Genomic DNA, 27,042 nt, shown 5'->3' with positions numbered 1-27,042 from the left:
CAAGAGTGGGTGTTCATTGCATAAATGGTTGCATTAAAACTGTGTCTTTCAGCTGAAGTATGTGTAGGAAATTCTCAGTGATCTTGATTCAGGTATAACTCTGAGGTAGTAGGTATGGAATTTTCTAGAAGCTAAGGTGATGTCATTGCTACTGCCCTGTAGACCATACTTGGAGCAGCAAGCTCACCAAACATAAGAAATAAGCATGTCATTTCTGATGCTGGTAGAAATATTTAACTTTTCAAAAATACATAAGATACACTCTTACTATGGAGTGTGGACTCTGAGTTAGAACATGTTTCTAATCAAATCATTACATAGTGTTGGCCCCTGTGTAGGGGACAAAAGTTGAGCCATTTTGAAGGATGTTGCTGACATCTAGGCTTCTTTGTTTCCCCACACTAATGTGATGTAATTTTTATACAATACAGAAATATATATGACTGTAGACATTACTTTAGCATAAGAAAAGATTCCATAAGTTGGGTTTTCATTGATTTTTGTGGTTTTTAAGTGAGCATAAGAGTATGTCAGCAGTCTCCATGCCAAATTGTCCATGTTCTTAAATTTTTCTATCCCCCAAAAGGAAGGGTGGAGCAGCTCTCTGTGTCCTCTGACTGTTGTGGCTGAAGATCCCCCAGAAGGCTCATGATTAGCTAGAACCTGTACTTATTTAGGTAACAGCACACAATAGCCAGATGCCACCTCTGGAAAGACTTGACTTTCGGAGCAGCCATTGCTCTTACAAATACAACATCTGGCTTTGATCTAATCTGTAGTAAGTTAAATGACTTATCCTGTTTGCTTGGCAAAGTACAGTAACCTTGTAGAACTCAGTATTTTTGGGGGAGGCTTTCCCATGTATAAAGTTCCATATAGCTTACATAGTAGTTAAGAAATGACTTGAATTAAGATAGATGTTTACTTTCTCTTCTGGTATTTTTCTTAATGTTAATACTAGAAAAATGGCTTTATTTTCTTGTTAAATATTTATTTAAAATACATCAATACTTGTTTAGAAAGTTTATTTCATATGAAGCCTGTTTTCTAAGCTAGAAGCATTTCGTCCAGACGTAATGTAAACTGCTTTGAATGGACCAGACTCTTGCAGGGACAGACCTTCTAAGGAACAAGAACTGGGTAGCAAGGATGCTCTTTGGATGGCATCATTTTATTGGTAGCTTTGTCTGGTGTATTCAATGATACACACACATTCAAAATTCTCCTTCTAAGCATGATGAAATATAGAGAGACCATGAGACACAACAGCACAAATATTTGCCTACACTAAAACTCAGACCATAATTGGAACTTGGTAATGGCTCCATTATCAGTGTTCAGTACTCTCAAACATAGGAAGGTGGAGTGGTGATGAGGTGAAGCCATGCTTCTGTTGCCAGGTGACCATTTATCATGATTTATTTGTGTTTTAAAATGTTAAGTATGCAAACAAGCTTTAGGAAGACACATACACTGACTCATTTGAAGAAAGCTCTGAGAAGGGTAGAAGTGAGCAGTACAGAGCATTGCACTGACTAAACAGTACAGAAAGCAAAAGGAATCTGATGATAGAATACAGGGAGGTTGACGGTAATCAGGGTTAATGCAGGAAATGGAGCTCGATAGAGAAATATGCAAGACAGCTTACAACTGGGAAATGGTGCACATCTTAAACTTTATGTTCATTTAAAAATTTACGTATGTTGGGCATGTTTCATTCATTCAGTATTCATGTCAATAGAAATACTTGTATATATTATGTAATGCATGTTTTTGTTTAAAGATTGATCTATGTATTTGTGTGGTGTGTGTGCACGTCTGAGTATATGTGCGTGTACATATGTGGAGGCCAGAAAGCAGCATTGGTATCTTCCTCTGACTCTCTACCTATACTTGAGGAGAATTTCTCTGAACCTGGGATCACATCTTCTGGGCTAGGTTGGAAGCCAGAAAGACACCATCCTCCTGTTTCTACTCCCTCTGAGCTGTGGTCACAGGCATGCATAGAATGCCGAGCTTGTTACCTGGGTTCTAGGTTCAAACTCAATACCTCATGATTATGCAGCAGGTGCTCTTTACCTGAATCATTTCTCCAGTACCATGTACTATATAATTTAAAGTAGAATTAAAATATATAAAGATAAGACAAAGAGAGTGAATATATTTAACTTGAAGTATAATAATTACAAACAATATAAAGACAGTAGTTATACATAAATAAGCTAAAATATGAAACAATTGCATAAGAACTCTATAAATTTTGATGTTTGTGTGTGCTACATAAAATGATTTTGAAAAGCAATGCAATGCACATTTTAAGAGTTTTGAATATCTGTCTGCTTTTCAAATGGAATTTGACAGTAAGTACTTTAAAATACCCAGCAGCTATCTCACATGAAATTAGAGTTCTATAGTTTCACAGACGCCTTCCAGAAGGTGTGCCTTTCATCCATGTAGTCAGTGGATTCCTCTAGCATATTAACAAGATTGAACAGAGATATTAGTTATTTCTCAGAAAAGGTCCAATCTACTCACTTAGTGACTCCATCATGGTGGCTTTGGGAAGACCAATACCCATGTATACACAGATATACATAGAAATCTTTTCTTTCTGATGATATTGTTCTGAAGAAAAACAAAACAAAAGATATTATTTCCATAGCTGTAAAAAGTTAGCTTAAAAATGCAACCATTATGAAATACCTTGATAGGAATCAATTGAAAATATATTTAAGTATGCACACAAGGCTACAAGGACATGGGTGCACATATGTACGTGTGTGTGTGTGTGTGTGTGTGTGTGTGTGTGTGTGTGTGTATTCCCACTCATATATACACATGTGTGTGGAGGTCAAAGTGAGATATTGGATGTTTTCCATCTATTTTTCTCTACCTTATTTTTTGAGACAAGCTATCTCAGTGAACCTGGAGCTCCTGATTAGCTAGACTGGCCTATGGCATGTCTGTTAGGGTTTGTCCTAATTACGTTAATTGAGATGAGAATTCCCCAGCCCATTGGGGGTGGAACTATCCCTGGGCAGGGACTGTGAACTGTGTAAACGTGGAGAAAGCAAGGCAAGTATAAGCAAGCGAGCAAGCGAGCCATGAGCATCCATTTCTCTCAGCACTTGACTGGGGATGTGATGTGACTAGCTGGTTGATGTCCCCTCCTGGATTTCCCCACAGTGATGGACAGGAGCCTGGAATTGTAAGGTGAGGGAAGGAAACGCCTTTCTTCCTGAGTTGCTTTTTGTAACGGTATTTCATCACAACGATAAAGTAAAACTAGAACTCCCTGTCCCAGAAGAACAAGGCTGGTGGTTCCTGAGAAATGGCACTCAAAGTTGACCTCTGACCTTCATGCACAGGGGAGAGATAAGCATGTGCACACAGTTCATGCACCCCCACATCCAGGTACACATGCACAAATATTGCTAGCTTCTGCCATCTTATTGTCATTGTTAGCATGTTTTATCGGAAAATAGTAGGAGACAGGGATATGTACCCACTAGTGTACAGCTTGGTGTATTTTCATAAACTGAACATATCTAGCAGCCAAACCATGGAAGAAACATGATCAGCATGCTAACAAACTCTTAGGTCCTTCTAATTGGTGATTGCATTCAAAATTAGTTATTAGCTTACCATAATTTGTATAAATTAAGTCATATAAATCATAGTTTTGTCCATCTTGTTGAACCCTCCTGGTGATTCATCTACAGTGCTTCTCTGGTTTGCTGTCTTATCATGGTATGCTTGCTATTTCATAGTTTGAAAAACTCAATATATCTGCTCTGGTTGGTTTTATGTCAACATGATATTTGCTAAATTTTTCTAGAAAGAAGAATTTCAATTGAGAACATATTTCCATCAGATTGCAAAGAGACAAGTCTGTGGGGTCATCTTAATGATAGATGTGGAGGGCTCACTGTTGGTGGTGCTACCCCTGGGCAGGAGGTGCTGGATATTACAAGAAAGCAAGCTGTAAGAACAGTTAGCAAGAAGCCTGCCACGGCCATACAGTTTGAAACCAATATAAGTCTCTGTGTTTACTTGGTCAGGTCTGAGCGGTTGTGGGACTGGCGGGTGGCAGAGATTTGTCCTGACTGTGGGCCAGGCAGGAAAACTCAAGCTACAAATGGCGCCCAATGTGGGCACGAACCCATGACCCTGAGATTAAGAGTCTCATGTTCTACCGACTGAGCTAGCCGGGCTGGTGTTAGAAGTGGGATACGAACCCACGCCTCCATTCGGAGACCAGGTTTATGTTCTCATTCTCTCTTTATTTCTTTCATAAGATCGCCTTAGGTTTCTTAATTTGATCTCGAATTTACTATATAGTTCGGGTGTCATTCAATTCACAGTCCTCCTGTCAGCTTTCCAGTGCACAGACTGCAAGGGTGAGCGAGAACACCTAGTTCTGTTTTCCTAGGCTGGCCCTCCTCCTGCTTCTTGGGTTAACTTCTTTTGTGCCACTGATCCTACATTATGTTGTATGTAATGACTGAATAGTATATTCAAGGAAAGTGGTTAATGAATTCAAATAGTTGTCGGGATTAAGCTCTGCTTATAGCTAGAAACTCTGCAGAGAGAGAGGCGGGGGGAAGAGGGAGATAGAAAGATGCTGTATGGACTATACATGGAGCAAACAACAGAATGACAGTGGACAGAGGAGAGACAAGAAGAGAGGATGAAAGTTTGGGGTTGATAGACTTTCAGTAGAGTCCAGGATACTCTAAGAAACTAGTAGCCAGATTTGGCTAGACTCAGAGAAGATAGTGGGAACAGAGCCCAGAAAGAGAAACTGACCTTAGCATCTCCTCTGGCTGAAACAATATAAATAAGGCAATGCTTCCTGAAGGACCAGAGGGCTAACATACTCTTGGAGTCTTCATTGAGATGATGTTGCAACCCAGATGAACAAAGCAATACACACCGTGCTGTGTGAACAGTGCCTGTGATAGACGATGAAAGTATTGTTAAGTGAAGCCAGGGAGAAATTAATCAAGAACAATGCAGGTGTCAGTCAGCAGTTAGCTTACATAATGTACCCCTTCTTTTCTTATTAACACTAGCTATCAAAAGCTGGTCTTACTGGTCTAGGAGGGACATTATTACATCATTAGATATTGCCTAGGTGCCTATGGGCTGTAGACACTGTATATACCATAAATATACATGAGCCATGGGGTTTCTCCTTAAGCATTATGGGATATGATTTGGGCTTGACTACAAAGATTCATAGCCACATGTGTTTCTAGAAAGTAAGAAATCAGAGATTTGGGTTGTGAGAGCAAGGATATTTTATCATGAGCATCCCAAGGGGCCTTGTGGTGGAAGTTAGAGCCATGCTACAGTCTATTAAATAAATAGGAGTTGATCAGATAAAAGAGTCTAAGAGAAAAACCTGTTCTTCCTGGTATGGGGGAAAGGTGGAGTTTGCCTTGCCTTTTCCCTTTGCCCAAACCCTCTCAAGTTGCATAAACTAAATATCTAGGGAGTGTTTTGTCATGCCGAATACCCATGGAATGGAAGGAATGCACCTAGGTGGTATGTGTGCACCTGAGGTCACAGGGAAAGGATTAAGCAAATAAAGTACTAGAAGTCGCTGTTCCTGGAACTGAGGTAGCATGACAGCAGTTTTGCAGTGTACTCTCTTTTTAAAATAGTGTGTGTGTGTGTGTGTGTGTGTGTGTGTGTGTGTGTGCGCATGAGAGAGAGACAGAGACAGAAACAGAGACAGAGAGAGACAGTGGAGGGGAGATGTATTGTTTGTGGTTGTTTGGCTGTGGCTGTGGCTGTGTGGCTGTGTGCAGCTGTATTTTTGTGTATGTGCCTTGTGTGTACCAGTGCCCTCAGAGGCCAGAAGAAGGCAACTGATTCCATAGTGTTGGAGTTACAGGCAGGTGTGAACTATCCAAAATACCTATTTTGAAGCCAAACTCAGGTTCTCTGGAAAAGCAACAAGCACTCTACTGAGCCATCTCTTCAGCCCTCTATACTTTTTCTCTTAACTCTATACTTCATAGAATTAAATTATACCATCACCCTGAAGTTTTCATCAGGCCATGTGTATCACTCCCAACAACTTCCATTTTCTGTTTGAATGACCATGAGAAACCTGTGTTTATTCAGAATGCTTCCCAAGCACTCCCTTGTTAAGTCTTTGCATTACATATATCCTACCTGCAAGTTCAAATGTTCTGTGTATAATGCAGAAAACCTATGAAGGCAGTCATTTCATAGAGATGATTGAACCATACCATTGATTTATACTATTAGGATTTATTTGAATATACATGGAACCTGTACTTTCTGGCATAGTTCCACAGCTACCCCTTGTTTAGGGTGAGGCATAGCAACTTTATACAACGTGCTTCTCAAAATTTAATTCCAAAAGACTGATGTATTGAAAACAATGCTCATGTTCTCATCTACTTGAATACTGTGTGTGTGTGTGTGTGTGTGTGTGTGTGTGTGTGTGTGTGTGTGAGTACAGACATACATGTGCCACAGCATGCACACATGTGGAGGTCAGAGGACCATTTCTGGTGCTGGTCCCATCTTTCCACCTTGTTTGATACAGGATCTCTCCATCAAGACCTTAGGTAGACCAGCTGGCCCTTAAGTTTCTGGAGCTTCTCAGCTCAGTCTCCCATATCCCCTCTCTAGGCATACTTGTAGTCTATCTACTTGCCATCACAGTTGGTTTTTATGTGGCTTCTGGCAATCTAAACTCAGGTTGTCAGCCCTGGGTAGCCAGAACTTTTACTCACAAAGTCATCTCTCCTGACTCTGTTTTATACAATTTTGTAATTGAGGAAATGGGTCTTGATTTCATCCTTTTTAATTCTTTTATTATTATCTTTAAGAAAAATAAAAATGAACTCTGTGAAACTACTTCTTTTGTATGGTGCTTTCTATTTTGTCCTTTATGGGTTCTGGATTTTTCAACAAAGCAGTTGCATCATTATGTAACATAATCACAGAGTTGTGTTTAAAATGTCATGGAGCTCAGAAAGCTATAATAGACACCAGGTTATCTGGCACTTACGCATAAATCTCCCTGGGAATGTGTTGAGTTCTTTGTATTGGACACTCATTTCAGCAATGCAACCGTGTATCTGCTAGACAGCTTACAGCAGCCACTATATCACAGATGAATTTCTCTCTGGTATATTTCTTTCCCTCCTCCTCCTTCCTCCTCCTCCTCCTCCTTGACTATTTTGGCTTGTCTTTGTGGACTTAATGTGAGCCTGGAAAACATTTTACAGTAAAGACTTTGAAACTCTTTGTCAGAGGGCTAGAAGGATGGCTCGGTGCTCTGCTGCTCTGACAGATGGCCAAGTTCTTCTTCTAGAACCCATGTCAGGGGGCTCACAGATGTTTGTACCTCCAGCTCCAGAAGATCAGACAGCTGTACATGTTGTACATGTACAACCTGCCCCCCTACACACATACAGATATGTACAAATATACTGGTTCAAAGTTAAACTAAATCTTAAAAGTAAACCAGCAAGCAAAAACCCTCTCTGAGTTTGGTCCTTGGGTGGTGTTAGGCCTCACCCTGTCCTTGGATAAAGTGAAGTTGTGTGCTGAGTGTCAGATATGAGGAAGCAGTGTGTTGCTATTTGTAAAATAGACGTTTGGCTGCTTTGCAACATGGGAAATCAATCTTTATCTGTATGTAGCTGCCTCTCCTTGCCTTCTGACCCCATTGTCAGAACTGAGGGATTGTATACTGTATTTATTTTTTATCCGTTCATTCAATGAACATGTGGTGCTTTGTGTATAAGACGTAAGATTTATACTCACTCTATCCTTGAAGTCTTCAAAGTCTGGATAAGAAGTGACACAACAAAGTACGATACAACAACAGTAAAATATCGTGTTTTCCTACTAAAACCACAACTTATGATCTAGCGGAATCTCGACCAGAGATATGTCCACTGTCCCACCGGATTAGGACAGAAGATACATTACCTACTTGGGGAAGAGAGAACTGGTAGAGAGATGTCACTTGAACTACAAAGAAGAACAAAACATCATGACAGCAGTCATCTTGGAAGAGGCAAAAATGAAACTTCAGGACTCACGCCAGACTTGGGAGTTACTATTCTGTTAGCAACACAGACCATTTTTGAGGACATACCATGCATGTTAGCAGATATAACAACACCAGTCAGCATGGTCCATGTGGGTGACTATAGGTAAATGCCACCAACTGAATGGCTTTTCAGCAGTTCTGTAGGCTGGGGAGTTGAAATCAAGACACTGGCAGATTCTGTCTGGTGGGGTCCTTCTCTATGACTCATAGACTCGCTCTTCAAGTGGCGATTGGCAAAGCTCTCTGTCTTTTTATGAGGACACTAATGTTGACTAATGCTTTGCCCTCAGTCCCTGCTCTTAAGTGCCCAGATAGGTGACTAGGTTTCTAAGTACCAGTTTTGAGAGGACAAAACATTTAGTCGATAACAAAATGGTACATTCTATGGAAATATTCTCCAAGCCCTGGAAATGCTTCCAAATGCTGGGTAACTGGTAAAGTGAATAGAGTTTTATATTAAATGCTGCTTAGCCTGTAGATGATAACATGATTTATAGAATCCAAGAGTTGATGTCTTCCTTAAATTGCTGTATCTGCTATTTGTGAAACTGTGGTAATGTGTGTTCAATCTATGCAGAATGTTCAGTGTGCTAGAATGGGCTGCGTGCAAGCCCTAAATTTCCTTGAAGAATTAATTTCCTTAGATGTGAATGCTGGTAATCAGTGGTATGACCAGTTATATTATTCCTGAAGAATTTGGGTCCTTTAAGGAATAAATAGTTCTGTAGCCTTTTGATTGGACAGAGGACAGACAGACTTTTATGTGAACTTGTTCATTGTATGTAATGATCAAGGAAATCAAGGAAAGAGAGACAGCTAAATGGACCTGAATATAAATACAAGCAACACTACTTAAGAGTGATATGAACTTGGGGAAGCAAATGATGTATCAGATTTAACTTTTTTCATCTTTCAAAACAATGCAAGTGAGGGCTGAGATTGTTGCTCATGAGTAGAGTAGTTGCCAAGCATGCACTCAGTTCTGGCTTAGTCCCCAGCCTCTCACAAACCCAGCATGGTGGTCCTCAGAGATAGAGGCCAGAGGATCAGAAATTCAAAGTCATCTTTAGTTACATAGCAAGTTTAAGGGGAGCCTGGGCTACATGAGACCCTGTCTCAAAACAAAACAGTGGTGAGATCAACTTACTGGGTATATGGGAGAATTTGAAATAAAATACCTAATGCAACCTGTCACGGATCAGGTGCAAAGTCAACAGTGTGTGTGTGTGTGTGTGTGTGTGTGTGTGTGTGTGTGTGTGTGTGTGTGGTTTGGAGATGTCTATCAGTAGACATTTATGCTCTGAAATAGTTGTCTGACACAGAACTAGGGAGATGGCCCAGTGGGCAAAGTGCTTGCCACACAAATGTGAGGTAAATCTGGAGCTCTAGAACCCACATAAAAGCTGTTTGTGATAACATGCATCTGTAGCCTTGTTGCTCCTACAGAGAGGTGTGTGCCGGGGAGGGAGGGCAGAAAAAAGAAATAGGGAGTGGTCTTGCCAGAATCTTGTGAGTTTCAGGAGCTTCATGGGCCGTGTAAGTTTTGTTTACTTCCTGAGGCTTACAGACCTTCTCTCTAGGAAAGGATGTTTCATTTCTAAGGAAATGTTTATATACTGGGCACTGGGGAAATAAGGACATATCCGAATAATATAGATGATATGCAGGGAGGCAAAGCATAGACTTCACAGATTCATTCAGCAACTGGAGCAGGGACAAAGAAAAGACCAGAGGCAAGGTGACAGCTGAGGTGAGAGTCTGCTGCTGATGTCTTGGCATGGGCTCTGCAGGCAGACTTGTTGATTGGATTCTGATTTTATAGATTCCCTCTCCTTAGTCTTAGAGAAGTTACTTAAGTTGCCACTGACTAGGTTCTTCTCATAAAATGAAGATGTGTATCTGACACCTAGATCATGGGTTCATTGGAATAAAGTTAGGTGGCAAATACTTTAGGATAGATTAGTAGAGACTCTAAAATGGAGACCCATGAATTCCTGAGAGGCATTTAAACTCTCCAAAATCTAAAAGAACACAGTTGGAACTGATAGCACAGAACTGGACTCTGACAGAATGGCCCTGGGGGTATGGTACTGTTTACACTCAGTTGTGCATGAATGAAGGAGAAGCTAGCAGGCAGTGGGGACCAAGGAGTGCCAGGGCTGAGAGGTAGTCAGCCAGCCACAATAACTTTCATGGCTGGTGGACAGAAAAGGAGGAAGTGGAGAACAGCATGGGAAGTGGCTGAGCCTGGAGAACAGACTGAGAAGGTAGGTGCATCCGGAAGGAGGTGGAGTGAGTGAAGAGTGAATTTCTTATTGGCTCTGTATTTTACAAAGAAGTGCAATTGTTTGGAAGTATGTGGTGAGTAAGGAACCTCCACAGGCAATGAGTAGGGAATGGCTGGTGACAGTGAATGCCAAGAGCATAAATATCTGAGTTGCTTTCATGCTGAACACTAACTGCATAGGTAATAAGGCATGAATTAGAGCGGGGGTGAGAGCAGTGACAACCTGTTAGACATTGTGCTGAGAGTTTTAATACATACTGTTCATTTGATCTTTATAGCCACTGTGCAGTGTAGAGCTCAGCAGTCATATTGTATACATCAAGAAACAGGACTGAGAGGTCAAGAAATTTATCTCAGGTCAGATTGGGATGAGAGGCAAATCCACATTATTTGAATCTAAAGCCTATTGCCTTTCCATAGTCACTGAGCAAATATGAAAGGATGTTGAACATGGTAAAATCTGGTGTGCTTAGATGGGGAAAAATAAACAATCAAAAGACAAATATCAAACAGATGGCTGATTCCCAGTGCTGTTTACATGGATACTTATTTATCACTGCCATTGGTTAAGATGCTATATTCCCCTCATGTGATTATTGACTTTCATTGCTAACTTGGCATAACCTAGAATCAACCTGGAAGAGAGTCTCAATGAGGGGTTGTCTTTATTAGGCTAACCTATAGGCATGTCTCTGAGGGACTACCTTAATTAAATGAATTGATGTGAGAAGAAACAGTCCACTGTGGGCGGCACCATTGCCTAAGCAAGGAGTGCTCACCTATGTGAGTGGAGAAAGCAAGCTGAATATGGGCAAGCAAGGAAGTGAGCAAGCGTGCATTCATTTCTCTCTGTTCTTGGCTGTGGATGTGATGTGACCAGCTATCTGAAGGTCCTACCCTGACTTCCCAACAGTGATGGGCTGTAACCTGGAATTGAAGCTGAAATGGACTGCTTTCCCCCTCGGCTGCTTTTTGTCAGGGTAGTTTTATCACAGCAACAGAAATGAAACTGGGGCACCTCCTATACAACCCAGTTCATAACCTAAGGTATCATTTTAGAGTTTACTAAGCATAAGAATTAGCAATCTCGTGAAGTTCTTCTGTTTTTAGAAATTGAAAATATCAGGTGAGATGAGGGAAGTGAACTAGGGTTTGAGGGGAGATGTGCTCAAAGAACATTATGTTCCATGAAAATGGCCTTATGTAACCTTTGATTAAAAAAAGAAAAAGTGGAGAGATGGCTTGGAGGTTAAGAGTGCATAAATGCTGTCCACTCTTATTTTAGGTTAAGGAAGAATGCAACCTAGACGATACCTGTATTTCTTTGTCTTTCTTCCTAAAATCACCTGCAAAGGAATGGCAGAACAGCTGAGCCTGAGTTGTAAGCTGTCGTTGGGTTAGCTAAATGATTAATAACATTGAATGAAGACTGATAAAAAGGATCATTTTGGGCTGGAGAGAGAGCTCAGATGGGAAAGTGCTTACTTACAAGGATGAGGACCTGAATTTGATGCCCCAAACCCACATAAAAACAACTGGTCCTCGTTGTCTCCATTTGTATTCCCAAGGTTGGGTAGCATAGGTCGAGACAAGCATCCTTGGAGCTCACTGGCCACCAGACTAATGAGACACCCTCTCACACACATGAAGATGGATGATACATGAGAAACAAGAGCAGATTGACCTCTGGTTTTGTGTACAGGTACCCATGTGTACACATGTGTGTCCATATAAACATGTACTCCGACACAAAAGTTCCTTGGTCTTCAATGTGGACTGTTTTTTAAACAAAGGAACAGGTTTTCAGTTTAAAACACAGAACAATAAATACCTTCTAGATGAACTGTAGGTGGTGACTTATTTGCCCCTCTTGACCTTGCTTTTCCTCAGACAGAATTCCAGTCCCTGACTTCTAGCACATAGCCATCTGCCCCACCACATGAACCTGATCTTGATGCAATACAGACAAGAAGTTTGCTCAGCTAGAACTCCTTTACAAGACTGCTAGTTTGGGAATTCTTTATTCCTTCATCAGATTTCATTTGAATTTTCTTTGATCATTTGTTAAGGCTGTTTTCTCCTATAGAGTCAGCATAGACCCTTCTTGAAGCCCAAGAATGTTGCAGAGTGGGACTCCTGCCACTGACAATGAGAAAGTTGTCAGCAGGGTCCTGGCGCTCACCAGCTCATTGTTGCATGCTCTGTGGACAACATTCCTGTCTGTAGGTGTCTACCTTTTCCCTGGAGTCCTGAGGGCTAGGAATGGGAAGTGTTCTGGGCTTCATTCATCTTTGGAGCAGTGGTTTTTAAGAGGACATTATCAGGATAAGACTCCCCAGGGACCTTGTAAGAAATGCAAATTTTATAATTCCATGTAATATCTACTGAGGCAAGCTTCCCATGACATTTGGGTAGGCCTTAAAGTTTGAGGACCAGTTTGTTGTTGTTATGTTGAGTAGGACAAATATGAAGTGCAGAATTATGGTATTGGAAAGGTATGTACTATATGGTGGTGGTTCTACTAGTAGCATGGAGAGAGTGCTTTGTTTGACAGTAACCTAATTGCCTGGAAAAGAAATGTGTTTTACATTTTTTTTTATGTCTAAGATATATAAAATCAGCTCTGAGACAGTTAGATGGTAAAAGTGCTTGCTGCCAGATCCAAGGACTTCAGTTTGATGCCTTGGGCTTTCACGATGGAAGGAGGGAACCAATTCCCTCATGCTGTCCTTTGACCATGGTACACACATGCAAGCATACACACAACACATACATGCACACACATATGCATGTAAGCTTGGATACACCCTATGTAAATATAATATAAATTTTAAAATAACATATCCATGTATCAAAATATTACCCCTTTCACATACTTCCTTTTTTAAGAATTTTGCTTCAGTTTCCCCTTCTAGGTGTTCTGTTCTCTAGGTTTATTTAGAGGAGGATGCTGTCCACAGAGCCCTCTTAGCTCCCTTCCCTTCCCCACAGCCAACAGCCCCAGGGGAAGCGGTATTTACTGTAGTGGTGTGTTACTGTTGCTATAGTGAAATGCTATACCAGATGGATAGACAAAAGTGTATTTCTCCCCAGTTCTGTATGCTGAGACAAAGCTGTGTGCAGTGCTGATTCTAACATGGTCTTTCTTGGTTTGAAGATAGTTGTATGGTTCCCTGTACCTTCTCATGCCTTTCCTCTACCCACACACATGGCTTATTTTCTACCTTAATTATCTTCAGAAGGTCCTGTCTTTCATGGCTTTCTGAGAGTCTGGGGATGAAGACTCAGATAGGTTCATTTGGAGGAAATACTTCACTCATCACATTATGTCTGCCCTTGGCCATTCATTTGTGGTTCAAACTGGTTAATTGTTTGAAATATGAATTTTTAATAGCTTTAGCATTTTGTTATTTATGTTATGTGTATGTATGTGTATCTGTATGAGTTCATGTGCACTATGTGCATCTGTATAAGTTCATGTGCACTATGTGCATATAGGAGCCCAAGGAGGCCAGAAGAAGGTATTAGAACAACAGCCATTAGGCATTTTTCAAATCTTAGATGGTCTTTTAATAAAATAAAACAAAACAAAACACACACACACACACACACACACACACACACACACACACAAAACACACAAACTAAAGTCAGGTATCAGAGTGAAAGCTGAAAGATCAGAGAAGCAGATCAGCCAGCCACTAGTTCTTACCCTACAAAATCCTCAGCCTAAAGAGAGTGAGTTCCTGTTTCCTCATGTCTTATATACCTTTCTCTGCCCAGACATCACTTCCTGGGATTAAGGGCATGTGTGCTTCCCAAGCAAAGGCATGAGACCTCAAGTACTGGAGTTAAAGGTGTGTTCCACCACTGCCTGGCTCTGTTTCTCTCCTGTACTGGATCAATCTCTTGTACCCCAGTATGGCCTTGAATTCACAGAGATCCAGACATCTCTGCCTCCCAAGTGATAGGATTAAGGGTGTGTGCCACCACCACCTGACCTCTATGTCTAATCTAGTGGCTGGCTCTGACCTCTGATCTTCAGGCAAGTTTATTGGGATACACGATATATCACCACAATTAGGAGATAACTGTGGCTTCTGGGAACCAAACACAGGTCCTCTGCAAGAGCAGCAAATGCTCTAAACCACTTAGCCAAGTCTTCAGCTCCCCAAATAAAAAATTTTTGTGGATGTGTGTATGAAATGTAGCTGGTGTAGTTTTCATCATGGGCTGGTCCCTACCACATTCCAAGAGGGTCCCTCCACCTACAAACACATTCCATTAGTGCCCCTAAATGCCAAAGAGAAAATGAATGAGCCACCCAAGAAGCAGGAAAAAAATCACATTTGCTAAATGGATAGTGTTTCATCCATTAAATGAATGTGATCCCTTCTTTGCATCTGGTATCCATACAGAAGGTATGTGAAAAATGAGTTAGCGGAGAGTTAATTGACTGCGGAGACTCTATCTTTAGTCTCTGCCTGTGTTTTTTTGAATTAATATACACAGTGGGCAATGTGGTGAAGGATTCAAAAATAAATTCTCTGTAGAAATATCCTACCAATTTGATGTCTTAATAATGTATGAAGAGCAAACCCATAATAGTAGTTATTTTCGCTTCAACTTTGGCAAATAAAAGAAGCCTCTCGTTAAATTAGGCTTGTGTATGTCAATGAAGTATGTCAACAAATATAGGTTGAGGTAGATGCAGCATTAGACAAAGGGTAAATGCCAGAAAAGAACTGGCTATTCACTTTGCAAAGTAAATGTAAATGCATATTAAGAAGTTAGTGTAAAAGGAGCTTAAGAAGACGATAGCCAACATGTGAATTTGATTTTGAATTATGCGTGCATGCATGCGGGCATGTGTGTGTGTGTATGTGTGTGTGTGTGTCTGGGTGTGGTTATGTGCATATGAGTACAGGTGCCCAAAGGGGCCAGAGGTGTAGGTTTTCTGTGGAGTTAGAGTTACAGGAGGCTGTGAGTTGCCTAGCATAGGTGTTGAAAATGGAGCTTGGGTTCTCTGCAGGAGCAGTATATGCATGTAACTGCTGAGCCATCTCTCCAGGCCTGCTAGCCACTATTTTAAAGATGACTCAGAACATAAGGAAAATGGTATTTGGAATATGGCTGAACTGGGGACTTCATGACTGCATAGTTGGTGAACATGTACATACAACGTGGAGGGGTGCATATTGGTTTCAGAGTGTCCAGCCAGGGCTATTATGTGACCATCCATACTGGCTGGGGAAGACCCACATGGAAAGGATTACAATATAAGCTTCTCTGACTCCATTTATTTATTTCCACCAAGAATTTCAACCCCCTGCAGAAGTTGGCTGTGGATAGTATTTTATTTCCTCTTTCTGTAGGAAATGAAGGGATGTCAAAGAGAATTGGATTTGTCTGAAAGCTCCTGGAGCCAGCAGGCTCATGGGATCCCCTCAGCTGGCCATTTCTAGGCATTATTTAGTGACACAGTCACATTTTCTAAGGTCAGATTTTGTCTTCCACTCATGGGTGGCAGAGCTGAAGAAAATCTTTACAAAGACTTAAATCTTGATCTAAACCTTAAGAAGAGGAGGTAACATAATATATGTTTAGAATTAGCCTTGAGCTCAAAGCATGTAAAAATATGTAGTTTTTTCATCTGACTACTGGTGTGTGTGTGTGTGTGTGTGTGTGTGTGTGTGTGTGTGTGTGTGTGTGTGTGTGTATGTGTGTGTGTGTGTGTGTGTGTGTGTGTGTGTGTGTGTGTGTGTGTGTGTGTGTGTTTTAAAGTAGTTTGGACCTTTAAAGAAATGGCATAGAGACTAAGGATATAGCTTGCAGACAGAGTGCTTGCCCACCAGGTATAAGATAGCCTTCCACTCTGTCCTCAATGCAGACAAAAAAAGAAATTAAAACTAGCCTCTACTTTATTGCTTATAACAGTTGTTGACACTGTGGATCATTCAGAATACCACACCAGTCATGAAAAAAGTACCTGATTCTCATCGTGAGCATTCAGATGTGAACTATGACCAGCAGCCATTAAATACCATCTTGTTGTTTCAAAGCAAACTTTTCAATGTAATTGTTAAAACAGTACTTTATCTCTGAGTCCAGGAATGAAATTCCTGAAATTCCGCGCCCCCTCTGTGTGTGTGTGTGTGTGAGTGTGTGTGTGTGTGTGTGTGTGTGTGAGTGTGTGTGTGAGTGTGTGTGTGTGTGTGTGTGTGTGTGTGTGTGTGTGTGTGTGTGTGTGAAGCACTCAAGTTCTGCTGTTCCTGGCTTCTGTTGTATTGGAAAGCTGAGCCTGGGATGTAACTAGAGTATGTGGCCAAGAACAAGTGAGGTTTGCCTTGTTTTTTTGAGAGAGAGCATGAAAATTAAAGAGGAGAGAGAGACAGAGACAAAGACATAGAAATAGAGAGTAAGACACAGATACACAGAGGGACATAGAGAGGCTTGCATCATAATTTCTGGGAAATAAAGTTATTTATTCCCTTTATTTTTTATTTGCTTAACAAAATAATCACAAGTGCTTTCTGCAGAAATGTATTTTCTATCTTTTTCTTACTGTAAAGCACTACTGTGTTTTCTCATGTATAGTGCTGACTGAGACAGAACCATCTGAGTGGTGTCAATACAGTGGGATAGTATATGGCATAGTCTAAGAGTGCTGTCTTTGGATGTGAGTCAGTGTGAGATGTACACATTTCCAATTGTGTCTTCACTAAATTTTAATTTTGAAGGTACTTCTGTAAAATAATGTTGCAGGACTGTCTTTAGAAACCAATAAGAGAGGCAGAGGGAGGGGCTTCCACTTGTCTCTACTGGATATGTCTCCCCATGGGAGGCCTTGCGTTCTTGTGGGGAGGAGTGCAGGTGGGTTGGGAGAGGGAGGCTGGGGGGCCAGGAGGAGGGAAAAGGGGGATCTTTGGTGTGTAAAATGAATGGAAAAATTTTCTTAATTATAAAAGAAGCCAATAGGGAGACTAGAGAGGTGGCTCAGTGCTTAAGAGCACTGGCTACTCATGCAGAGGACCCAGGTTTGTTCCAGCACCCACTCAGGGGCTCACAGCCACCTGTGAGTCCTGTTCAGGGGTTCTGATACCCTCCTCTGACCTCCACAGGGACCATACAAACACGTGGAGAACAGACATACATGCAGGCAAAACATTCATACAATAAAAATAATAAAGATGCAAAATTAAAGGGAGAAGAGAGAATACAAGTGGTATTTTTTAAAATATAAAAACCAATTAAGGATTTTGTCTTAAGGATTCTGTGCCTGTTGTGTGTTTGTTTTAAATGTTTTGAGCTGTTTTCTCTCTCTCTCTCTCTCTCTCTCTCATCTCTTGCATACTGTACTTTTCAGCAAAATCGCATTTTTGCCCCTCCTTCTCCTCCTCATCCTCTTCTCTTTTTCTCATCAAGCACCTGTTTGACTAAACAGCTTGTACCTAGTGAACGTCTGTCAGGATAACTGATATGACATGTGAAACTTTCTCCTCTGAAGAGAGTATTTGAGTATGATAAGATTTTACTGGTCATTTTTTGTGGGTGTCTCTGCAAACACCAGGGCTGTCAGAAGTATAATCAAAATCAGGCAAGAATGAAATCCAGTTCAACATGACTCAGTATTGGTTCAGACCTCTGAAGTCTGACACTGGAGTAGGCAGTTTTATGTAGGCATGTTTAAGTACAGTACAATTTGGACAAACGTTTCCTAATGTAGCACAATTCTTGTGCACAATGAGGCATAATTATATCAAAACTGTCTTCAAAGTACATGTCATTTCTTCCAGGAAGATGGGTTCTTTTTTTTTTTTTTTTTTTTTTTTGGTTTTTCGAGACAGGGTTTCTCTGTGTAGCTTTGCGCCTTTCCTGGAACTCACTTGGTAGCCCAGGCTGGCCTCGAACTCACAGCGATCCGCCTGGCTCTGCCTCCCGAGTGCTGGGATTAAAGGCGTGCGCCACCACCGCCCGGCCGGAAGATGGGTTCTAAAGACAGGCTACATGTGCTATCTTCAGGGCCTAGGGGGAGGATCTGATGTGGTTTCAGTCATACAGATGGTGTAGAGGTCATCTTGACTGTTGGCCATCTCCAGTCACAGTTGTAGAAGCTTGGGGGAGCTCCTAGCCATACAGATAGTGCAAAGGTCACCTAGACAATTAAGTATCTCTGTTCCTGCTTGTGGATGGCGTGGTTTGGCCCTCCAGATAGTGCAAACATTAGTGGTTCTCAACCTGTAGCTGTAACCCCTCTGTGAGGGTGTCAAATGACCTTTTCTCTTGAGGTGGCCTAAGACCATCAGAAAACACAGATTTTTATATTATGATTTGTAACAGGAGCAAAGTTACAGTAATAAAATGTAAGTGAACAGCCAGCTCATGCACTAAGGACAGGTCCTGGTCCCACTGCCTGGGGGCCTCCCAAACAGTTCAAGCTAATCGACTGTCTCACTTATCCAGAGGGCCTGATCCAGTTGGGGGCTCCTCAGCTATTGGTTCAGAGGGCCTGATCCAGTTGGGGGTTCCTCAGCTATTGGTTCATAGTTTATGTTTTTCCTCTAGTTTGGCTATTTGTTCCTGTGCTTTTTCCAATCATGGTCTCAACAATTCTCGCTCATATAATCCCTCCTCTTTCTTGCCGATTGGACTCCCGGAGCTCCACCTGGGGCCTGGCTGTGGATCTCTGCATCTGCTTCCATCAGTCATTGGATGAGAGTTCTCCCACGATAGTTAGGGTGCTTGGCCAGAGTAGGTCAGTTCGGGCTTTTTCTCAACCATTGCCAGTAGTCTATTGTGGTCCTTAGTGCGCGAGGGGGCTGTTTGGAGCCTGGGGCCTATGCAGGAACACTTTGCTTAGCCTGGGTGAAGGGAGGAGGGAACTGGACCTGCCTCGACTGAATCTACCACGCTGAGCTGAATCCCCAGTGGAGTCCTTGCCCTGGAGGAGATGGGAATGGGGGGTAGATTGGGGGAAGGGGGCGCGGGAGGAGGGAGGACAGGGGAATCCGTGGCTGATATGTAAAATTAAATTAAATTATAAAATAAAAAAATTAAAAAAATAATTGAACTGAAAAAAAATAAAATATAAGTGAAAATAATTTTTTGTTTGAGTCACTGCAACATGATTTGTATTAAAGGGTCGCAACATTAGGAAGGTTGAGAACCATGAATCTAGACGATTAGCCACCTTTAGTTCCAGGCTTCTGGGTGGAAAACAGGTTATACATCTTTTCCCTTGAAAAGATAACTCTGCTTGTTTAACATTCCTGGTCTTCCTGGTGCTATCTGTGAATGTAAGGACCTTTATGCTCCCCAACATTTTCTTCAGGCAGAAAACTTGAGAATGAAATAGAATGTGAATAGGAAATATGTGCAAAGTGATGTGTCTAATTGTAGTGCTTGGAAACTGAGGCAAGAATATGTTTAGTTCTGGGCTACCCTGAGAACACAGTGGAGGGGAAAGAATATGATCAAAATATATTATATGAAAAATATTTTTTGAAAAGTGAAAAATAGAAAATGAGGACTGTGTATGTAGTGATGGTAGAATGATGCCCAGCTTGCAAGGAAAGCCTCCAATTTCCTGCATTGCTCAGGATGTCTTGAACTTACGATTCTCCTACTTGGTGGGACAGGCAAGCACCATCACGTCTAGTTTATGCAGTTCTGAGGATCAAACCCAGGGCTTTGTGTCTGCCAGGCAAGGACTCTGTGGAGCCTCATCCACAGCTATTAGCCACATTTCTTAGTGGAAGATTTTGATGATTCTCAGGGACTGGTTCTCTACAGGCAGTGATTGGAGAAAACCTTGTGAAGAATAGCTAGTGTAGGTGCTCTCTTCTGACAGTGTCCTCAGTCCTCCAGGCAAGCCCCATCAGCCCTCAGATCAAACCTGCAGACCCCATCAGCCCTCAGAGCAAGTCTGTAAGCTCAAGTAGCCCTCAGAACAACCCCGCAGACCCCATCAGCCCTCAAACAATCCTGTAAGGATGACTGTGTTCCTCTCCATAACCATTCACTGTTAGTGGAATCCAATTTGTTATTTATTTATTATATTATTTTGTGTGTTTTGCCTGCATATATGTCTGTGCACCACAAGTGCCCTTGGTTCTGGCTGAGGCTTGGGTATAGGATCCTCCGGGACTAGAATTGCAGGTAGCTGTGAGCCATCATGTGGATGCTGAAATCAAACCAGGATCCTCTGCAAGAACAGCTAGTGCACTTAACCACTGAGCTGTCTCTGCAGCCCTTGAGTCATTATTTAAAAATGGTTACCAATATCATCATGCAAACTGAAATGGTGCAAAGAGCTCAGGTAGCTTCCCCAGCCAAATAGATCCAGGTGGAACTGAAATTTGAGCTAGGGCACATTGATGACTAGATCTTCATTCTCCTGGACCTCCCCAAAACATAAAGCTTGTTGAATTGGAAGGATTGATTCATGTGAATAAAGATGATGATGATGATGATGATGATGATGATGATGATAAGTAGTAGTAGTAGTAGTAGTAGTAGTAGTAGTAGTAGTAGTAGTAGTAGTTGTTGTAGTAGTTTGAAACCAAATCTCACATATGACAGGCTGACCTTAAATTCCCTGTCCCTGTATGGCCAAGAATGACCTTGGAATCTTAATCCTCCTGCCTCTATCTCTCACCTGCTGAAATTGCAGAAGTGCAACAACATATCTGGTTAATGGGTTGCTGGAGATGGAATCCAGGGCACTATTCATGCAAATACTCTCTCAACTGAACTATATACCCTCAGCCCTAACTTTTGTTTTACAGAAGACGTGGTGGCTGGGAGGTGTTGGGCTAAGATGTTCAAGATGACAGTAGAGGTCTGCGTGAGAATGGGGCACAAATCCCAGCCCAGTCGTTAAGTTTACACTTTATTCTGGAGGTCCATTGGTGACACTGCACTTTGGTTCCCTCTTTTGGATACCTGTGCTAGCCTGATGGGCATATTCCTGAAGGCACAGCCCAGAACTTACCTACAGAAGAGGAGCCCCATGGTATCAGGAATAGTTAGTATAAGATCACCCTGGTGTGAGAATGGAGCTTTCTCTTCTAGGTGCACCCCTGCTCAATAGTGTGTGCCCCTAAGTTCATGGTCATGTAGGTGTCTTCACTGGATTTCAATAACAGAGCTTTGTTCTCTCTCTCTCTCTCTCTCTCTCTCTCTCTCTCTCTCTCTCTCTCTCTCTCTCTCTCTCAGGTATGGAAAAATTGTATCCACGAAGGCAATTCTTGACAAGAATACGAATCAATGCAAAGGTAGGTGTGACGTCATCCTACTCTGAGCTCTTGTCTGTGCCCTTCGGTCGATGGTGTCTCCACTACAGAGGTCCAGCTGCACAGTGAGCGTGGCGTGCAGTCAATGGCAAGCCGTGGATGTTGTCAGTCTTTGATGGGTTGTATTTCTGGTAACATTGCTCATTAATTTTTTTCATTAACAAACAAAATGGAAATCACAAATCAGAACAAGTATCAAATTGCTTCAACAAAAAACTGAATTAGCTTCTAACAACTTCGGGTTGGTCTGATTTGAATGATATTATCAATGATACAAATTGATTTCCTATGTAAAGATGAGGTGTGCAGGGGGAAATGGTCTCAGGCAAATCATGCTTAATTTCTCTGTTCTTCAGAGCTCTAGCAAAATTTGTTGACTAGAAATGAATTTAATGATGGGCCAATTGTATCTATGCTTTAGCTATAAATATCTCACAAGATTCAGGATATTATTCAGTCAAGCTTTTTCTCTTTTCTCTTTGCTGGAAATATTTCAGGAATTATTTGACAATGGCTGTGGCTTGTGTTTCTTCATGTCTGGAATATCACACAATGTTTAAAGGTTACATTAAATTATTTGCATAATCTATACGGGCTACATGACTTGGTTCTGACTAGGAAATTAGAATGCTTCTTGTCACATATATTATTTCTTGCCCTTAATCCAGTATTCATTGTAATACTGAAATCAAGCACGGTGGGTCAGCCAAAGAGAATATGTGCAAGTTTTAGCAAAGGACATTCATGTACTTTTAAATGTCCCCTGGCCTTCTGGGTAATGGTAGACAGATTCATTTCAGTTGCTCTTTAAAGAAAGTGTTGCTTATCTGTGACCAGCTCAGGAGCACAACAGGTACAAGACAAAGAACACCAGCCTGTAAGTTCTGTATCTGAATAGTTTGACTTGGAGTTGAAAACAAACTAGTATTAAGATGAACAAGCATGGAAGCCTGCCTACAGTCACAGCACCTGGAAGGCAGAGTCGGGGGATGCTCCACGCAAGCATGAAAAAACACCATGCCTCAGACTAGCTAGACCTGTGAGTGCTGCGTTCAACTATAGATCCTGCCTCAGTAAACACAGGGCAAAGCAACCGAGGAAGACACCCGCGACACTGACCTCTGGAGTACATGCACTCACACAGACACACACAGAGAAGTGAATCCTGACATCCTTGGTAGGTCCATTGTGATACTGGCTGCACTGTGAGAGTGGGGAGTAGATTCCGGGATCAGAAGTAGCTGCATAATATTGTGGAGGAAACGTTCTTTTCTTGAGAATGGAAATTATAAAAACAAACAAGAAAGGAATGACCAGGAAAGTCATATGCTCAGGGAGAAGATTTCCAGACTTATAATTGTCTATACCCTTGCAGTTGTTATGTAAAATCCTAGCAGGGAAGGGTTACTGTGGACACCAGGAATGGGCACAGAGTTTTGGAGACTTTAAAAATTGTATGTCGGATCTTAGTCACTAAGAGCACTTGCTGCTCTTGTAGAGGACCTGAATTCAGTTCCCAGCATCAACATGGTATCTTACAACTGTAACTCCAGTGCCAGAGTATCCTGTGCTCTCTTCTGTCCTCCATGGGCATTGCACACATACAGTGCACATACATACATACATACATATACACACATACATACATACATTCATACATATACACACATGTACATACATACATTCATACATACACATATATACATGCAGGTACAATACTCAAACACATAAAACACAAAGAAAATTTTAAAATAAAGTAAAATTTTACCCTGGATACAATGTAGGCCTCTTATTGTTATTAGTTGTTTGGGGCAACTATTCTGTGATTTCTATGTGTATTTCAGAAAAGATGTTTTAAAAAAGTGAGTGGAACTGAATTAGCAGTTAAGGAGTAGACATTATCTATTTACCTATCTATCCATCAATATGTTATCAATCTATAATTTAAGTGGAGGAAATGAAGAAGTCACCACCCTGGTTCCTAGTTACCACTGATGGGGGTTACCCTGAGAGTTTTAAAAAGTGCTTGCCAGTAGATAGAAAGATAGATTTTTAGGGAGAAAAATTATTTGAGTAAAATTGCTGATAACTGCTAACAATGGCCAAGGTAAGTGGTGGAGTGGTCTGGAGGAGACAGGAGCTGACCAAGGTACAAGGACTTGATTAGCCAAACACTGCTAGGAATGTAGAGGATTATTAGAGTTCTCCAAAAGGAAAATAAGGAAAAAGCCAGAACAAGAACCTAATTGTAGCGAGTCTTTCTCTGTCCCATCAGACAGCTCCCTAATAATGACACGGAGACTTACTATTAATTATGGAAGCTTGACCAATAGCTTAGGCTTGTTTCTAACTAGCTCTTATAACTTAAATTAACCCATTTCTTTTAATCTACGTTCTTTTCTGTGGCTCAGAAAAGTACTTTTACTTTGTAATGTCCATGCTGCTTGCTCTGTGTCCTGGCATCTCCTCCCTCCTTTTACCCAGTGTCCTGTGTACCTGAAAATCCTGCCTAGCTATTGGCCATTCTGCTTTTTATTAAACCAATCAGAATGACACATCTTCACAGTGTACAAAAAGATTATTCCACAACACCTGATTTAGAAAGTCCTGTGGAGAAATAATGGGATTAATACTAACGGTCTATCACGGTGATAGAGAAGGGGGTTTCTTGTATGATCTGATAATAAAAATATCTAAATGGGAGACACTAAATATGGGTGGGAGGAAGACTCTACTCATAGGTCCTGTTGTAGGAGAGGTGTGGGAAAAAAGCAAAAGAAATAAATAAAACCTCAGACTTGAGGGGCTAAAGAGATGGCCTCAGCGGTTAAGAGCACTTGATGCTCCTGCAGAGGACCTGAGTATCTTTTTTATAAGCACCAAATTGTTAGGCTATGCACACAGACTATAACTCCAGCTCCAGGGAATCTGATGCCCTCTTCTGCCCTCTGTGAACACTTGCATGCATATGCACACACAGAGACACATACATACATATAAATAAACATAAATAAGAGTAAATATTAAAACTTCAAACTTGAGAGGGCTATAAAAGAATTAGTATCCACAGGACAAGTTAGGCATCCACAAGGAACATGAAAAAGACAGTCATTTGCCGAGATAGTTTATATGCATTTAAGTAGCAGATGTAGCATGCATGTCATCCACTGCTGGTTGATGTAAATGTGTCCATCCATCCCTTTTAGTGCTGTCTTTAGTTAGCCAAGCCATTTAGAAAAGTCCTTGTGGAAAGAGAAGTAAAGGACATTGCTTTGATATTATTATGACACTCAAAACATCTTCTCAAATACTTTATTCAAACCTATCTTCAAATCATGTATGTGTGTGTGTGTATACACACACACACACACACACACATGCACACACACACACACACACACACACACACACACACACACATATATATATGCACAAGTCTGATCATTCTTCCCTTTATTAAGAAAAATACAGAAAATATGAAAATTCTAGCTTCTGAGGCATATAAACCTGTTATATGTCTGAGGGAAATCATGAGGGCTACGGTGACAAACGCTGGAAATGTAGAGGATTCAGTATGAGAAGAATATAAACTAATGAGTGTACTATGTATGGAGAGGTGTCAGCACTTGGAAGCTGTGGTGATGATTTCAGTGGAGTCCTCCTGTTGCTGGTGTTAGTTGCCTCTCAGCTGACCAGCTGTGTGGCTTAGGCCCAATCTCTCAACCTCACTGAATCCTGTGTAGGAAAAGGGAAGGTGACAGGAAGGCCTCATTCATGGGGTATGGCAATGATAGATTTACATACAGAACAGGCATGACAGTACTTTATACCACTTCACATAAAAGTCTAACCGTTTTCATTTATCCATGCGAGTGCTGTGGACGTATGTGTGTGCGTGTGCACAGGTGTGCATATGCTAGGTTGCTCTCCATCTTATTTTTGATACGGGATTCTCACCAGATCTCTAGCTCACTGGTTCAGCTGGCCTGGCTGGGCAGCAAGCCTCGGGGGCCCTCCTGTCTCTCCAGCACTGGGATTGCAGGCATGCTGACTTGTACACGGGTTCTGGGAACCTCAACTCAGCTCCTCTTGTTTGTACAGCAATCAGTTACCTGCTGACCGTGTCCCCTGCCCAGGAGGCTAACAGTATTTTTTGTTTGTGAACACATGTATATGCTTGCATATCTCAACATGTGAGGGCATGTTTAAAGAGGCTCAAACTTGGTGTCAGGAATCGTCCTTAATTGAGCTCCACTTTCTTGTCTAAGGTGAGGTCTCTCCATTGAACACACACAGCTGGTCTATCTAGTTTGCTTTCCCTGGGGACCCATTGTCTCCTCTTTCCTAGTGCTGGAACTGCAGGTGGGTCACTGAGAGCTCTGAGGATTTGAACTCAGCCCCTTACATTTAAATGGACAGCAAGTTCTTTACCCACCAAGTCCAAGGCTAGCATTATGAAGGAAAACAAAGGTAATTGTGTTAGTGAAGAGCACAGCTAATGTTGTTATTTTAACATTTCTTTCAATCTATTTTGTGGTATTTTCAAGAAAAAGTAAATTCAGCTCCCAGAACAATTCGGTTGATTTCATTTTTTTTTCCCATTTCATTTTATATATGTGTATCGGTGTTTGGGCAGCATGTCTGTGCACCATGTGCATGCAGTGCCCACCAATACCAGAAGAGGACATGCGGTCCTCTAGGACCGGAGTTCCAGAGGTTTGTGAATTTCCATGTGGGTGGTGAGAATCAGATCCATATTCATAACCATTGAGTCATCGATCCAGGCCAGAACCTGTTTGGATTTTGTCCATACTTTGGTTGTTTGGTGACAACTCGGAAACCAGTGGCCATAGGTTATTTTGTTTTGCCGACTGATTTCAGGTGTAATTGAGTTTGAAGACGATGTTACCGTCTGTTGCCTTGAACGGTAAGCAGAAGTGGAGTTCTCCACAGCCACTTTCTTAAGGCAAGAGATGAAAGTGTGGGAGGCGTCTGGGCTTCGCTTTTAAATTACTAAGATCATGGAGGCTGTCGTTAGAGGACACAAATTGGATTTAATCTTCACAGAGACACTTCCTTTTCAGTTATTTACAACCTCTCCTCTGGCTGGAGGCTAGGCAATCTAAACAACCTCTCAGAAGACAAGGGCTTATTTGTTTCTGGTTTTTAAAGATGTAGTCAGTTTTTCCACGAATGGTTACACAGGCTGAGTGTCCTCATGTTTTGAAAGGCATGGGAACCTGCATCTGTCAGCCTCCCTCCCGATGCAGAGGCAGCAGTGGGCTGCCGTGTGTCAGCCCACAGGCTTGGCTCTTCCTTAACCTATCCCACCTGCTCCCTGATAGTAATTTGGA

The 27,042-nt window shown here is 41.6% G+C and overlaps 1 protein-coding gene across 14 annotated transcripts in view; it reads left to right on the top strand.

Annotated features, from left to right (window-relative positions):
* The window catches only part of Rbms3 (RNA binding motif single stranded interacting protein 3), a 1,493,133-nt gene that overhangs the window by 988,322 nt on the left and 477,769 nt on the right, over positions 1–27,042 (top strand). For all 14 annotated transcript variants that reach the window (XM_052723536.1, XM_052723582.1, XM_052723605.1 and 11 more), the window contains one exon: positions 21,612–21,670. In XM_052723536.1, coding sequence (XP_052579496.1) covers positions 21,612–21,670 — 59 coding nt within the window. The remainder of the gene's footprint in view (positions 1–21,611; positions 21,671–27,042) is intronic.

Source organism: Peromyscus californicus, unplaced genomic scaffold, assembly GCF_007827085.1.
Source record: "Peromyscus californicus insignis strain IS unplaced genomic scaffold, ASM782708v3 Scaffold_11__1_contigs__length_118956290, whole genome shotgun sequence".
Classification (NCBI taxonomy): domain Eukaryota; kingdom Metazoa; phylum Chordata; class Mammalia; order Rodentia; family Cricetidae; genus Peromyscus; species Peromyscus californicus.
Note: the sequence above shows the minus strand (reverse complement) of the source record. Positions and strands in the feature narration are given on the sequence as shown.